The sequence below is a fragment of the Typha angustifolia genome, chromosome 15 (assembly GCF_048772165.1).
Source record: "Typha angustifolia cultivar Huaian chromosome 15, ASM4877216v1, whole genome shotgun sequence".
Taxonomy (NCBI): domain Eukaryota; kingdom Viridiplantae; phylum Streptophyta; class Magnoliopsida; order Poales; family Typhaceae; genus Typha; species Typha angustifolia.
This window is the reverse complement of record NC_133253.1, coordinates 7,911,159-7,923,423: the sequence shown is the minus strand read 5'-3', so window position 1 is coordinate 7,923,423 and position 12,265 is coordinate 7,911,159. Positions and strand designations below refer to the sequence as shown.

Genomic DNA, 12,265 nt, shown 5'->3' with positions numbered 1-12,265 from the left:
TCAGTTGATGGCTTGACAGTACGGTTAGCTTAGAGAAACAGTTCGGCAGCACAACGACTTAGAGTAGGTTTCGCTGGCGTTTGATTTAAAATAATTATTTAGACAATTATTTGACAATGCATATATCTAGCCTTCGGTGGAGCCTAATAACCTTTATATCTAAGAAAAGTTGACTATTTGTTCAGTCTATATCTAGTCTTTGGACTCATAAATAATTAAAAAAAATTACCGCCAAAAAGAAGAATCGGATAGATTTTATTCTACTAGGTAACCAAGCTTGTGATAACTCTTAGGTCAAACTACTAACCTCTAGCATAATGTTTTTTTTTTATTTTAAATATAACATAGCAGTGTTTGGTGTAGTTTAGGCCGTAGCCTAATTTTGAATTAGAAGAGAGGAATAAAATTAGCATGCACGGTAGTTTAGTGGAGCATCAGAAGCGGGAAATATAACAGCAAACAGCTTGGATGTTAGCCGCCACCAAAGGAACGCGCTCATATGTCGTCACCGTTACACACGGTCACGCGACCGCACAATTCGCCAGCGTTCAACTCTGACGCACCCACGGTCGCACCACCCTGGGAAATTCACGGCGGGAAGGTAGGCGGTGTAAATGTTCCGCTCACCGCGGAATACCCGATCACACCGTCTTCGTCTCGCCACGTGGCCCGCGCACCTTTAGGCGGTGGGCTCCACCCACCACGGTCAGCACAGCAGATTGCTTGCACCTTCGTCTGCTTAAAATAGCCTTTATGAATTTCTATAGAAGAGAATCTTTCCCATAAACAACTGCCACGTGTATCAGGAGTAGTTTCTTGCATGCAAGGGATGCAGACGATCACTTCAGCATAATATTAGGCACACCAATTCCAATCCTAAAGCAACTGGGATTGTTTCCTCCCTATAAATATTAAGGGAGGGGGGGGGGGGTGAGGAGAAGGCGAGAGAGAATTAAGAGAGAGAAGAGGAGGTTCCGTGTGGCGACGAAGTTTCTTGTTTGGTTCGCTAGCCCTCAAACTACTCCCTCCTCTTGTGATCACAAATATTCGATTAGTTTCGGCGATTCTTGAACTTTGATCCGAGATCGATCACAGTTTCAAGGTACGATCTCTCTCCTAACTCGAAGAATTGGTCCTCCTTTTCACTTTTGGTTTGTTGATCTTGATGTTGCTGAAGATTATTGCGGTTAATTACGATGATGAAGTCGTTTGGTATGTTATTAATGCAATTACTTGGAAATTATTGCCGGTCAGATCGGTGATTGTGCGATCAAACTTGGGGTGTTTTGTTTTCACCTATGTGCGTCGGTAATTGGTGGAAAGCCATTATACGATGAGGGGAAAGCTACAAGATGTGATGTGATGTTTTATTATTGTAGAATTGGATGAGGTCGTTGTTCTGCTTTAGTACTCCTAGTGTGGATTAGATTTTTTTTGTGTGTTGATGCTGAACAAAATTCCTGATCTTATTTCAATTTGATGCATTGTTATGTTTAGGGGCTTGTTGCGATGGTGTAACCCAGAGAAGTTTGTGGGATTGGATTGTGCACTTTTGAGACCAGGTTACTAAATAATTTTTGACTATCCTGAGAACGTTGTGAAACTTATGTAAAGCGAATAAAGAAAAAGCAATATTAGTAAGAGGCTTCTGAGATTTGTCTAATAGAATAATAGAAGATTTTAGGTTAAAAAAGGGGAGCAAAGTCTCAATCGGGATTGTTTCCATCTTACAATTTTTAGTTTCAAAGCTTATTCTTGCTTATGGTTATGTGAACATAGATGTTCTTTCTGAGTTTCTTTAGTTGTAGAGGTATATTTTCTTGACAGAATAAGATGTACATATACTACCCTTTTAATTTGTAATTTGGAGTCGTCTTAATTATTTTTTCTTCCTTTGATTTTCTCTTTCTATGATATTTCTTAGTTTTTTCAACTTCTCCGATCACTTCTTCCTACTTTGTATCAATGAAATGAAGCCAAGACTTGAAAATCACTTGGAAGGCTGAAATTTCATTTCATTTCATTTCATGTAATTTCAATTAATTTCTAGGAGGATGATTCGTTATATGTACACTTGTGCACCTTAGGAGGATGATCTACAGTACACATCTTTAAAAAGTTATTGATCGACAATCTTATATGAGCTTGATCATATCCTTCTTAGTAAAGGTTTTTCTGTTTCTTATCTTTCTTTTTTGTAAGAATTCTCTGCATTTTCTTCAGAGTAGCTTTGGTGCATATAGCAGCTACTAAATTTATTGACTGGAAACCAAAAGCTATATAATTTCTTTGGTTTTGTACATTGTTGGTTGGAGATTCTTGAACTGAGTCATCTGTGTGCATTCATCTGTCTCTCACTTTTTCTCTTATTAATTTTTTCTTCCACTAGCTCTTTCATTTTCCCACTAACTCTCCTTCTCCCTCACCAACTCCCCCCTCTCCTTCATCTGACTCTCTTCTCTCAATATCTCCCTCTCCAATTCTCTCTCCTCTTTCTCCCACTAACTCTCCCTCACCGACTCCTTTCTCTCTCGATCTCCCGCTCTGATTCTTCTCCGGCAGTGCTTCTCTAACGAGCTTTAACAAGATATATATATATATATATATTTTTTTTTTTTCTCTCTCACTCCCACCAACAGGCTCTCTTTATCTCTCTCTCCTCTCTTTCTCTCTTTTTTTTTCTTACCCTTCTCCCTCTCTTTCTCCCTTTCTCTTTCTGTCAATTTCGGTCGGTTTCGGTAGATACAGCTAATCTTAACCTGAAATGGATCGGGTATCGACGGATCCATTTGATATCAGGCCGAAACTAGTCACTGGATTAGTTTTGGCCCTGGATAGGGATCAGTTGCTGATCCCGATCCATTTTGGCTGATCCCACTTGGGATTGGCTGAAATTTGGAACTATAGTTATGAGTATTATTTAGCAGATTTTGATCATACCATTTTGTGCTATGAAGGTTTTCATCTCTTCTCGCCTTGCAAACTTTTCAGCCTTTGAAATGTTTAAGTTATGTGGAGAATTCTTTACTTACACCTAATTTTAGGCCCTCTGATATTTTGGCAGATAACTTTAGAGTGAAAGGCAGATATGTACTCCTTATGCTCCAGAGATTTCATGTAAAGTAATTCTTGGTGTATCAGACTCTTTTAAGAAAAGATTTAGTTAGAGATAGGCAGCTTAATATAAAATTAATACTGAATCCCTTTTTTCTGATGAAAAGGAAGAGGATTACATGAGCTAGATGCAGATGATTAATTTTTAGTGGTCTCAGATTTGTGATAGTTTCTCTTGAAGTCTTAAAGGTTACTACTTCTCAAAGGGCTAATGTACCAAGACATAGCATGTGAAATTCATGTTCTCTTATATCTTCTAGCTTTATAGGCTTTAGTGTGCTTCCTATATATTGATTTGCTCCTTGTTGATTCTCTTGAAGCTTCTCTGCATACTCTTTTCTTTCTTTCAGATCTCCTTTCCTCAAAAATCTGTTGTTTGTGACTAATATGCAGGTTGATACTTGGTAGGTGAAATACATATTTGTTTCTTTCACATATACTGCTTCTTTGGGAAGCCCTTATATAAGATATATGACAAACTTTATGGAGTTGGATTTCTGGGGATCTTTGACTTCAGATTGGGACACTTCTATTTGCTCAATGAGGCGGGTAGGTGTAAGTTATATCTGTCTTGTCCATCTATTTAGTGGTTAGGGTAGTGATAATTCTGATCATGTTATGGTTGGTGATAGATTTACATGGTTATTGAGTTGTTTAGCTTTGACTCCTTTCGTAACAAGAACATTTTTTCTCTGGGCAGTAAGACCACCTTTTCAGGCCACTACTAGGTAAATATATGGGTCTTGAATTTTTCCTGTCCTTGCTACAAAATGTCATGAAAATAGCCCCTCTTTGTTGGTTTTCTGGTGCTCGGTCTCTTACTACTGTTTAGGTGTTGTAAAACAGAAACTAGACAATTTGACTTGCTTTAAGGAGGATCATGTAGCCCGTGGTCTTCCATGTAACAGCCTATAATGAAGGTTACTTGGTCCATAGCATTCTTCTTGATGGTTTCAACTGAGCTATCTATGAATAACATTGCAGGCACTAGTTGACCTCCTTGGGCTGTAAAGAAGAGGTTCAATCTTTAAATCTTGGGTTTCCAATCAAGATTACATGGGATTGAACAGACTGACTCTACTATGTAAGTCTATTTCTTGGAGGTTCACCTAAGCTCATTTTGTAGCTAATCATTGCTGCAGCACCGATATGCTCTTAAAAGCAGGCTATGTCAATTGAGGACTCTCATTTTCATGTCCTTAGTTAAGGCAAATGTTCAATGTCATTCTGAGGAATGATAGGGTCCTTAGAATGAAGGAGAACAAAATCTTTGGTGGAGAGGTCATGGCAAAAGTGCATTTCTACATCGAAGATCCAGGCATAACTTGACCTCCTTCATATGGGTGATGTACTGCATGGAGAAGATACTGGTTTTCTTTATTAAATCTTGTTGTCACAAAGAATGAATTCTTCATTCATTTTTAAAGGTGGGATAACCTCTCTGCAAGACCAGAATAGACCATCTATCTCACTTCAGCTTTCATGTCTTGATACTTGTATACGTAAACTGGTGAGAGATCTGTACTATGAAGAGGCGAATAAATGAAAATATCAGTGTTATGACCATATGGAAATTCTATCTATGCTGACAATTAGCATTAAAAAGATTTGACGAGGTAGTTCCTAGTTCCTACCTCTGAAAGATCGACTGATTTTGGACCGACTTAAGCTTCAGTCATGTTCATAATCTCTAAATAACCCTGCATAGGGAGCTAATTGGGCTTGTTCAGCATTAAGATCTGCACACATCTCATTTCTTGAAGAACTATATAATTATGTTGAGTTTTTCCTCATTTATTTGGATGTGAGAAGTGGAAAACTTAGTCGAGGGAGCCGCCGAAGAAAAAAAGGGACAAACTAAAAAGGTTCTGGAGGGTGTCTCCAGGTTCAAAATGGAAGATGGAAAAAAACTGTGGAGGATGACATCAATCTGCTAGCATTTAGGATTATCTCTGAGAGGGTATTTGGAATGTTAAAGGGCTTGAATTGTTTTGCATCAGCTCTGCTTCCCTGCAGCTCGCAACTCTCTATACTGCAACTTGAGCTGGTAGGCTTTGTACGGAACTAAGTCTTGCAGGTTGATCTTGATCTCTTTGCCGCAAAAATGTGCCATCGTCACTGCTTTCTTCCATAGGATGATCATTTAACGGAAATAGAATAATGAGAGAAGGCCAATCAGATAGAGATGCAATCTTTTACTGGAGAGAGCTTTCCCAGTGTTGGACAAGATACATGTCATGGAGTGTACTAAGTTATGCCACTGAAACAGGCATCAATTGCTTGTGCCAATTACATTTCCACTGGTTCTTCTGAAGTTGCAGCGAGCTTTTCCATGTTTTGTGCCTATAGTATCCAAGTTATTATGTAAAATCTTATAACCATAAGATTTTCCTGTCGAAGGTGTAAAATATGTCTGAGTAACATTATATGTACTAGAAATGTATTTGTAGAAAGAACAATATCATCTATCATTGAAGAGTAATTAGGTTGAAAAGTTTTGGGGTACTTATTTGATGTCAGTGATCTCATAGTTCTCAATATGTTTAATTGTTCTAATTGGTAAGGTAGGGTTACAACTCACCAGGTGTCAGTAAGTGGGTCTATGGTATCAATAGAGGAACTTGTGTATACAGTAAAGTCAAGGTATAGTTGAAGTACTAGTGGTGCTAATAGCAATTCTGTCTCTTCTCCTCCTTTGTGGATCATTTAAATTGATTTAATCAAGCTAATTTCTGGTGTATTATTAGTTTTTGCATATCATTGCCATTATTGGTTTTATTTTGTCCAGATGCTTCCTTTTATGTTTAAAGAGATAAGAGCAGGATAAAAGTTGCTGTTGTTAGCTGCAGTAGTTTGGGAGTATTGGCTTATTGGTGTGCCCTCAAAGCTAGTCCTTTTCTATTTCTAATGTAAACAGTGGGGAGTAGCATGCGGCATCACTTCTTTGCTGTGGTGACACTAAATATCAGTCCTTCTACTAGCAGCATGATGTTAGATCAATCGTCGAACCCAACAATCCCAATTTTAGTAGATCAGTATTTCACAATTATGAAGGATGCTACTTACAGTGATAAATTTGTTTGTATTTTCCACATGCCTTCCGGAAAATGAAACATGTGGTATGCATCTTTTGCTAACATAGTTTTTTTTTTTTAAAAAAAAAACTAATACTGATAGACTAAGAAGATTCATTCATTTATTTCTTTTATGAAATTATTGGGGGTGGTTTATGTTTCAGATGCTTACCAAAGTACTCACTGGGAAATATATGATATTATGTCCAGCAACTGATTGCACTATCTGGTGCAACTTATAGATATATGAGGCTGTTTTTTATTTATTTAATCTATCTTGTTATGCTGCTATACTTTTAGGGTTTTTTTTTTTAATCCCATGTTCTTTTTTTTTTCATTTTCTATTGGTCCTTATTGTGTGTACTTCTCTCTGTGATTTTAAACTTAGTGATCCTATGATTCCTAATGTTGATTTTTCAATATTTCACAGACTGCGTGTAATTACAACATCATGGCTGGACACCCTCATGACAAATCCCCGCTTTCAGAACTGGAACGTCTTCGAGCCTGGAACCATTCACACCCTGATCATCCCCCTTTGACCTTTGGTACATTTTCACATCTATCATCTGCATATGCTTTATATTACCTTTAAATAATCTCAGCTTCCATGATTTTTACATGCTGTTAAATATGAATGTCAGGACATAACACATTCGTGCCTCCTCCAAATGATGCACTAGTTGGTGGGTTGAGTTCAATGACTTACCAGAACATGGCAGTGAGATCAAACAACTACCTGTCATCCAGTTGTGAATTCTCAAATTACCGGTCTGCGAATCCAGGACCATCAAACAATACTTGCTTTCAGTTTTCATCTGCTGGAAGCTCCAGCAACTTTCAGCCCAGCCATGCCCAGTCTGGGCCTTCTTTTCATCCACATATATCTGCTGACAGTTGCATTGCTTCCCAGATAGACAATAGAACAGTGGGACCGAAAAGGAAAAGTCCAGCTATGCCTTTGATTGCTAATGGCACAAATTCTAGTGGATATTATTCTGGGAGTTCTTCCTCCCATCCCTTTTCCTCAAATCATGTACAACCCAACCGTATTCCAGGTCCTGAATGCCGGCCTTCATATCCCATGAGCATTGCTGCCAACAACTGTAATGACTATCTTGTAGCTGCTGAGGAAGGATTTCAGAGGAATGTCAGAAGCCGTCCAAACAGTACCTCTCCTTTGCCATTCAATCCAGCTGGGTTTTACTCATCAGGCAGCATGCCTCAGCTGCATCAAAGCCATGCTTTTCCTTTAGAATTTAATCCAAATGGGGCCTATCTATCAAGCCACGTGCCCCAGCAAACCCATTCAAATGCAAGTACTTCTGCTCTGAGAATCACAGAGCAATGGAGTTGCCCTCCTGTATCTACGCCTTCCCAAGGAAGACTGCCAGAACAATGGAGTCATACTACTGGCTCAGGAAGAACTTTACCCTCAGGTTAGTCTGATTAGATCCCTTGATTGATAGTCTTTTAGTTGCAATGGTTTATTTGTCATCTGAATTTTTTCGTAAGTTGAGGATACTTACTGTATGCTTCAACCATGATATTTTGCCTTCTAGGGAACAATGGGCCACCAGTGAGAGACAGGGTATATGATGCTACCCAGATTAGAAATGTGACTGTTCCAGTGACAAGTCTACATGGTCCTTCTTCCCAAGGTACTGGTACAGTGCATAGTAGCTATGCTCAAAGAACAACTCCTCACAATGCCATACCAAGTGGCCCACCTTTAGGTTTTGCAGCCACAATGCCTTTTGGTGTGGAAGTTGTTGCATCGTCTAGACGTTCAAGGCATAGTACCGCAGGACATAGTAGCAGCAGGAGGAACAGAAGGGTGAGGACTGCATATTATGGTCTTCAATCTATGTTGGACGAAGATAATGCCTTTGGCAGATGGGCATCTGAGGTAGATTAATCTTTTTCTCCTTTCAGTTTCAACAAAGAACAACTCATAGGTATGCAACATAGAGTATTGATTCTATGCATTTGTTTTGCAGCATTTTATGATAATGGACCATTCAACCTTAACATCAAGAGAACTGTTTGATCAGCATTGGGACATGAGACTAGATATTGATAACATGAGTTATGAGGTATTTACTTATCTTGTGTTTTTTCTGATGTAATATGATTTATTAGCATCTCTCTTGACTATCTTGTTGCTACAGGAACTACTTGCTTTGGAAGAAAGGATTGGGTATGTCAACACTGGTTTGCCCGATGAAACGATGTTGAGGTGTTTGACAGAAAATGTTTACACTTCTGATAAGAATCAAGATGATCAAGAAGAGGAAGCAAACTGTATAATATGCCTGGTAAGACTCTATATCTTGTCTTCTCATTTAAACCAAGATAATTATATTTGCTAACCCTATGAAACATTGTATTTTCTTTGTTATTACTAAACAGGATGAATACAAAACTGGAGTTCATTTAGGAAGACTGAACTGTGGACATGATTTCCATGCTGACTGCATCAAGAAATGGCTGCAGATGAAGAATGCATGCCCAGTGTGCAAAGCCGCGGCTTGCGATGATACTGAAGGGAGCAAATGATTCCTTTGTAGTTGGGTGTGCAAAGTCGCGGCTTGCGATGATACTGAAGGGAGCAAATGATTCCTTTGTAGTTGGGTGTGCAAAGCCACAGCTTGGGATGATATAGTGGGCAAATGATTCCTTTGTAGTTGGGTGCAAGCTAGTTCTCATCTGTCCATTCTTCTTTTCTTTTTCTGTAAGTAAAATGCCTTTAGCTTATGTATTCAGTGATCTTAATAAACATTTATTTCAGCGCAGATCTTTTTATCCATTCTTCTTCTGTTGAGCAAATGTGGGTTCAATCTCCGGTGCTTTCGCCTGTTTGAAAACTCATTGACAGGTAATGCGGAAATTTGTTCAGAAATTAGCATGTCTTAACCGAAGTAGTTTGTTGCAAAGGACAAGGGGAGGTAAGGAAGTTTGAGGTGTGGAGTGTTTTATGTGCTTGCTAGCTTAAATTTACGAAGTTAGAAAAAAGGAGATTAAACAAGTTTTGGGTTGGCTCAGTCAGGAAGGAGGTTTATCTAGTATTTACTTGGTGGTGGTAAATCAATTCACTTCCGGACTGCAGACCCCGGTGGCTTAACAACTATCCTTAGTCTTTTCACTCTCTCTCTCTCTCTCCTTTAGCATTTGAGTTCTTGAGAAGTATCTTTAAACTTTGTGTTGGTCTACAAAACTTATGTTGTATTTGAGTCGATCTGTCTAACACGAATTTTTTAGCCGGATGGGTCATGATGTTTCTTTCTTTCTCGTTCCTATTCGTGTTCAGATTGTGTTCAGATCAGCATGTAATGAGCAATGCAAATAAGAATGTAACGTGTGATCCGCTGAACAAATTAATCTGTTTGTATTTGTGTTCAAAGTGCCCAGTCCTTTTCATTGCTGATGTAGTAGTTAGTAGGTTTAGGGGAACCTGTCCATGAATAGCGTACACGCTGCAAGTTATGAAGAAATAATTAGTTTCCAGGTATGTGAACTTAATTGTCAAGTAAACATCAACTGAAGCAATTAACCTCTCAATCAAGGTCATTGTGACATCTTTAGTTGCAACGCTTCCTTCGTCCAATTTTTAACGATCTCTTCAAAGCCTTCACTCTATCGTTATTAGAGACGGCAATTTCAAGGCAAAGATATTCCTTTGTAGTTGTAGACCCACAAATCATTAAGCCTTTCGTCATGCCACCAACCATAACATTTACAGAACAACTACCAAACCGATCCAGATGAGTGCCTTTTTGTGCATATAAAATAATAATAGCAGGTAGTAGTAATAAGAGTACGTAATACACTACTCTTTCTGTTTTCTAATCTCTAAATCTCAACTTAAACTATTTCCATATCATTTTGGAAGTGAACATTCCTATGTTACAGGAGCTTAAATTGTAACGAGTGATATCAAAGTGATGGTTTACTATTAGATCTAACAATTCTTTGCAGTGTTTTATCTATGATTTGTGTCCAATCTACTCTATTTAGTAGGATAAAGGTTTACATGATGATGGATAGAAAGAGAGATGACAAGAACTTTAGCACACGAAGAGCATAATGAAGATACCAGGAATTAGGAAAGAACTAAAGAGTATATTGCAATGCTTTCCAACTCAAAAGGTTCTCCGTGCCCTCTCTATAATTGTACTAATGCTCTCAGAGAGAATCATTGCATTAATGTCAAGGTCATACCTTGCTATTCTTTGCTAACATACTAAGCAAACTCTCTTCCATCCTCCAAAGTTTGGTGCTGGACAAGTCCCACCACCCACCCCCCCTTGCTCATTCTCTTCACCATAAAATCCCCTCACCCCTCTCTCTGATCCAATGCAAGAGCTAGAAAACCACAACCACAACCACAACAAAAACAATACAAAGGAAAAAAAAGAAAAAGATCGAAAGATCAAACACAAGTCAGCCATGAAGCACTTCGCCACTATTGCCATCACCCTACTCTTCCTCTTCCACTCCACCACTACAACCTCAGCTCAACCTGCATCCTCTCCATCTCCACCGGGCCCGACAAACATCACGGCGGTCCTCGAGAAGGCCGGGCAATTCAGCACGTTCATTCGCCTTCTAAAGACCACCCAAGTGTCAGACCAGATCAACAACCAGCTTAACAACTCCAACACCGGCCTCACCATCTTCGCGCCGACCGACAACGCCTTCTCGAGCCTCCCCGCCGGAACCCTGAACTCCCTAACCGACCAACAAAAGGTTGCACTCATCCAGTTCCATATCCTCCCTAGCCTTGTCTCTATGTCACAGTTCCAGACAGTGAGCAACCCTCTAAGGACACAAGCAGGCAATGCAAACAATGGGCAGTATCCACTAAATATTACAGCTATAGGCAGCCAAGTTAATATATCCACAGGGATAGTGAACACCACCATCTCTAACAGTTTGTTCTCCGATGGCCAGTTAGCCGTTTACCAAGTTGATCAAGTTTTGCTTCCTTTGGATATATTCCGGCCCTCGGTGGCTCCGGCGCCGGCGCCTTCCTCGCCGGAGAAGAAGAAGCCTTCGACTAGTGAGGGGCCCTCTTCGAGCACCACTCCGGCGGATTCTACTGATACTTCTGATGCAATTGGGTTGGGTTATTGGAGAGGTAATGATGGGCTATTTGTGGGTTTGATGCTTAGTATATGGTGGAGTCTTTGAGGAGAATATTTTGGGAGTATGATGTATTATGATGAGTGGTGGCATTTCGTCGAACGGATGTGAGGGATGGCTTGCATTTTGAGGGTGTTCAGTAGTTTTTGTTTCTCTCTTGGTTTACATTGGATTTTGTACTGTTATATTTCATTTTTATATATGTCTTCTTGCAATAAAAGAATTTATTCGGCTTTCATGCTTTCATACAAGTAGTAATGGCTCATTACATCTCATTGAAAGAGTGGTAAAAGAACATCACACCAAATCTTAAAAGAAATTTGTCGAATTTATCTAATTGACTCAATATTGAAAAGCCTCTACTGATTGACAAGTAGATCTCTATCCATATAAATGTTTATTATTCGACTTCAATACATTGAAAGTGTGTCTGACTCTAATTTTGAAAGACATGAATGACTAATGGTGGAAATGTCTCATTGTTTTATAATACTTTGGTGTCCAAGAATGTCTCAACAACAATATATTTTATGATCAAAATAAATACTCGACCCAAAAATTATCTCACTCTAAATTTTTTCATTATATTCTTATCTATATTTTATTTTTCTTAATACATTATATCATATGTGTCTAAAATAAGTTACTGGCTATAAAAGTTAAGCCCGAATAATTTAACATTTTAGTAAGATGTTGACTATTTAAGACGTTGAAACTGTTCATCATTTTATGCAATAACGATAGAGTTATTGTTTTCTTTAACGAAGTGATGAGCTGTTAAATATTTTCTCTAATAGTTGTTAAAATGATAAATTGTTGAGCGTTTTACAATTCAAAATTGTTCATGTTAACTTATGATATAGCTATTATCGATCACCAAACATTTTTAAATAGACAAATGCTAGGGTTGTTTGGCTAGAGGTTTTTATAAA

The 12,265-nt window shown here is 38.6% G+C and overlaps 2 protein-coding genes across 15 annotated transcripts; both read left to right on the top strand.

Annotated features, from left to right (window-relative positions):
• The first annotated feature begins 930 nt into the window (after nt 1–930).
• Nucleotides 931–8,997, top strand: LOC140777942 (uncharacterized). 14 transcript variants are annotated; one of them, XM_073122376.1, is made up of 10 exons: nt 931–1,102; nt 1,255–1,390; nt 1,498–1,562; nt 3,508–3,669; nt 6,619–6,736; nt 6,833–7,627; nt 7,751–8,097; nt 8,189–8,284; nt 8,360–8,506; nt 8,601–8,997. In XM_073122376.1, exons 4-10 carry the CDS (start codon nt 3,586–3,588, stop codon nt 8,745–8,747), a joined length of 1,734 nt encoding a protein of 577 aa, XP_072978477.1. In that variant the 5' UTR covers nt 931–1,102; nt 1,255–1,390; nt 1,498–1,562; nt 3,508–3,585; the 3' UTR covers nt 8,748–8,997. The 14 variants fall into 14 exon arrangements, with proteins under 14 accessions (XP_072978477.1, XP_072978484.1, XP_072978479.1 ...); XM_073122383.1 differs by lacking the exons at nt 1,255–1,390; nt 1,498–1,562 and adding an exon at nt 4,099–4,198 and having other exon boundaries at nt 3,508–3,663; XM_073122378.1 differs by lacking the exons at nt 1,255–1,390; nt 1,498–1,562 and adding an exon at nt 4,099–6,233 and having other exon boundaries at nt 3,508–3,663.
• A 1,539-nt stretch (nt 8,998–10,536) lies between these two features.
• LOC140777944 (fasciclin-like arabinogalactan protein 11) lies at nt 10,537–11,556 on the top strand. The gene has a single exon (XM_073122389.1). The coding sequence runs from the start codon at nt 10,545–10,547 to the stop codon at nt 11,379–11,381; it is 837 nt and encodes a 278-aa protein (XP_072978490.1). The 5' UTR covers nt 10,537–10,544; the 3' UTR covers nt 11,382–11,556.
• Nucleotides 11,557–12,265: the final 709 nt, after the last annotated feature.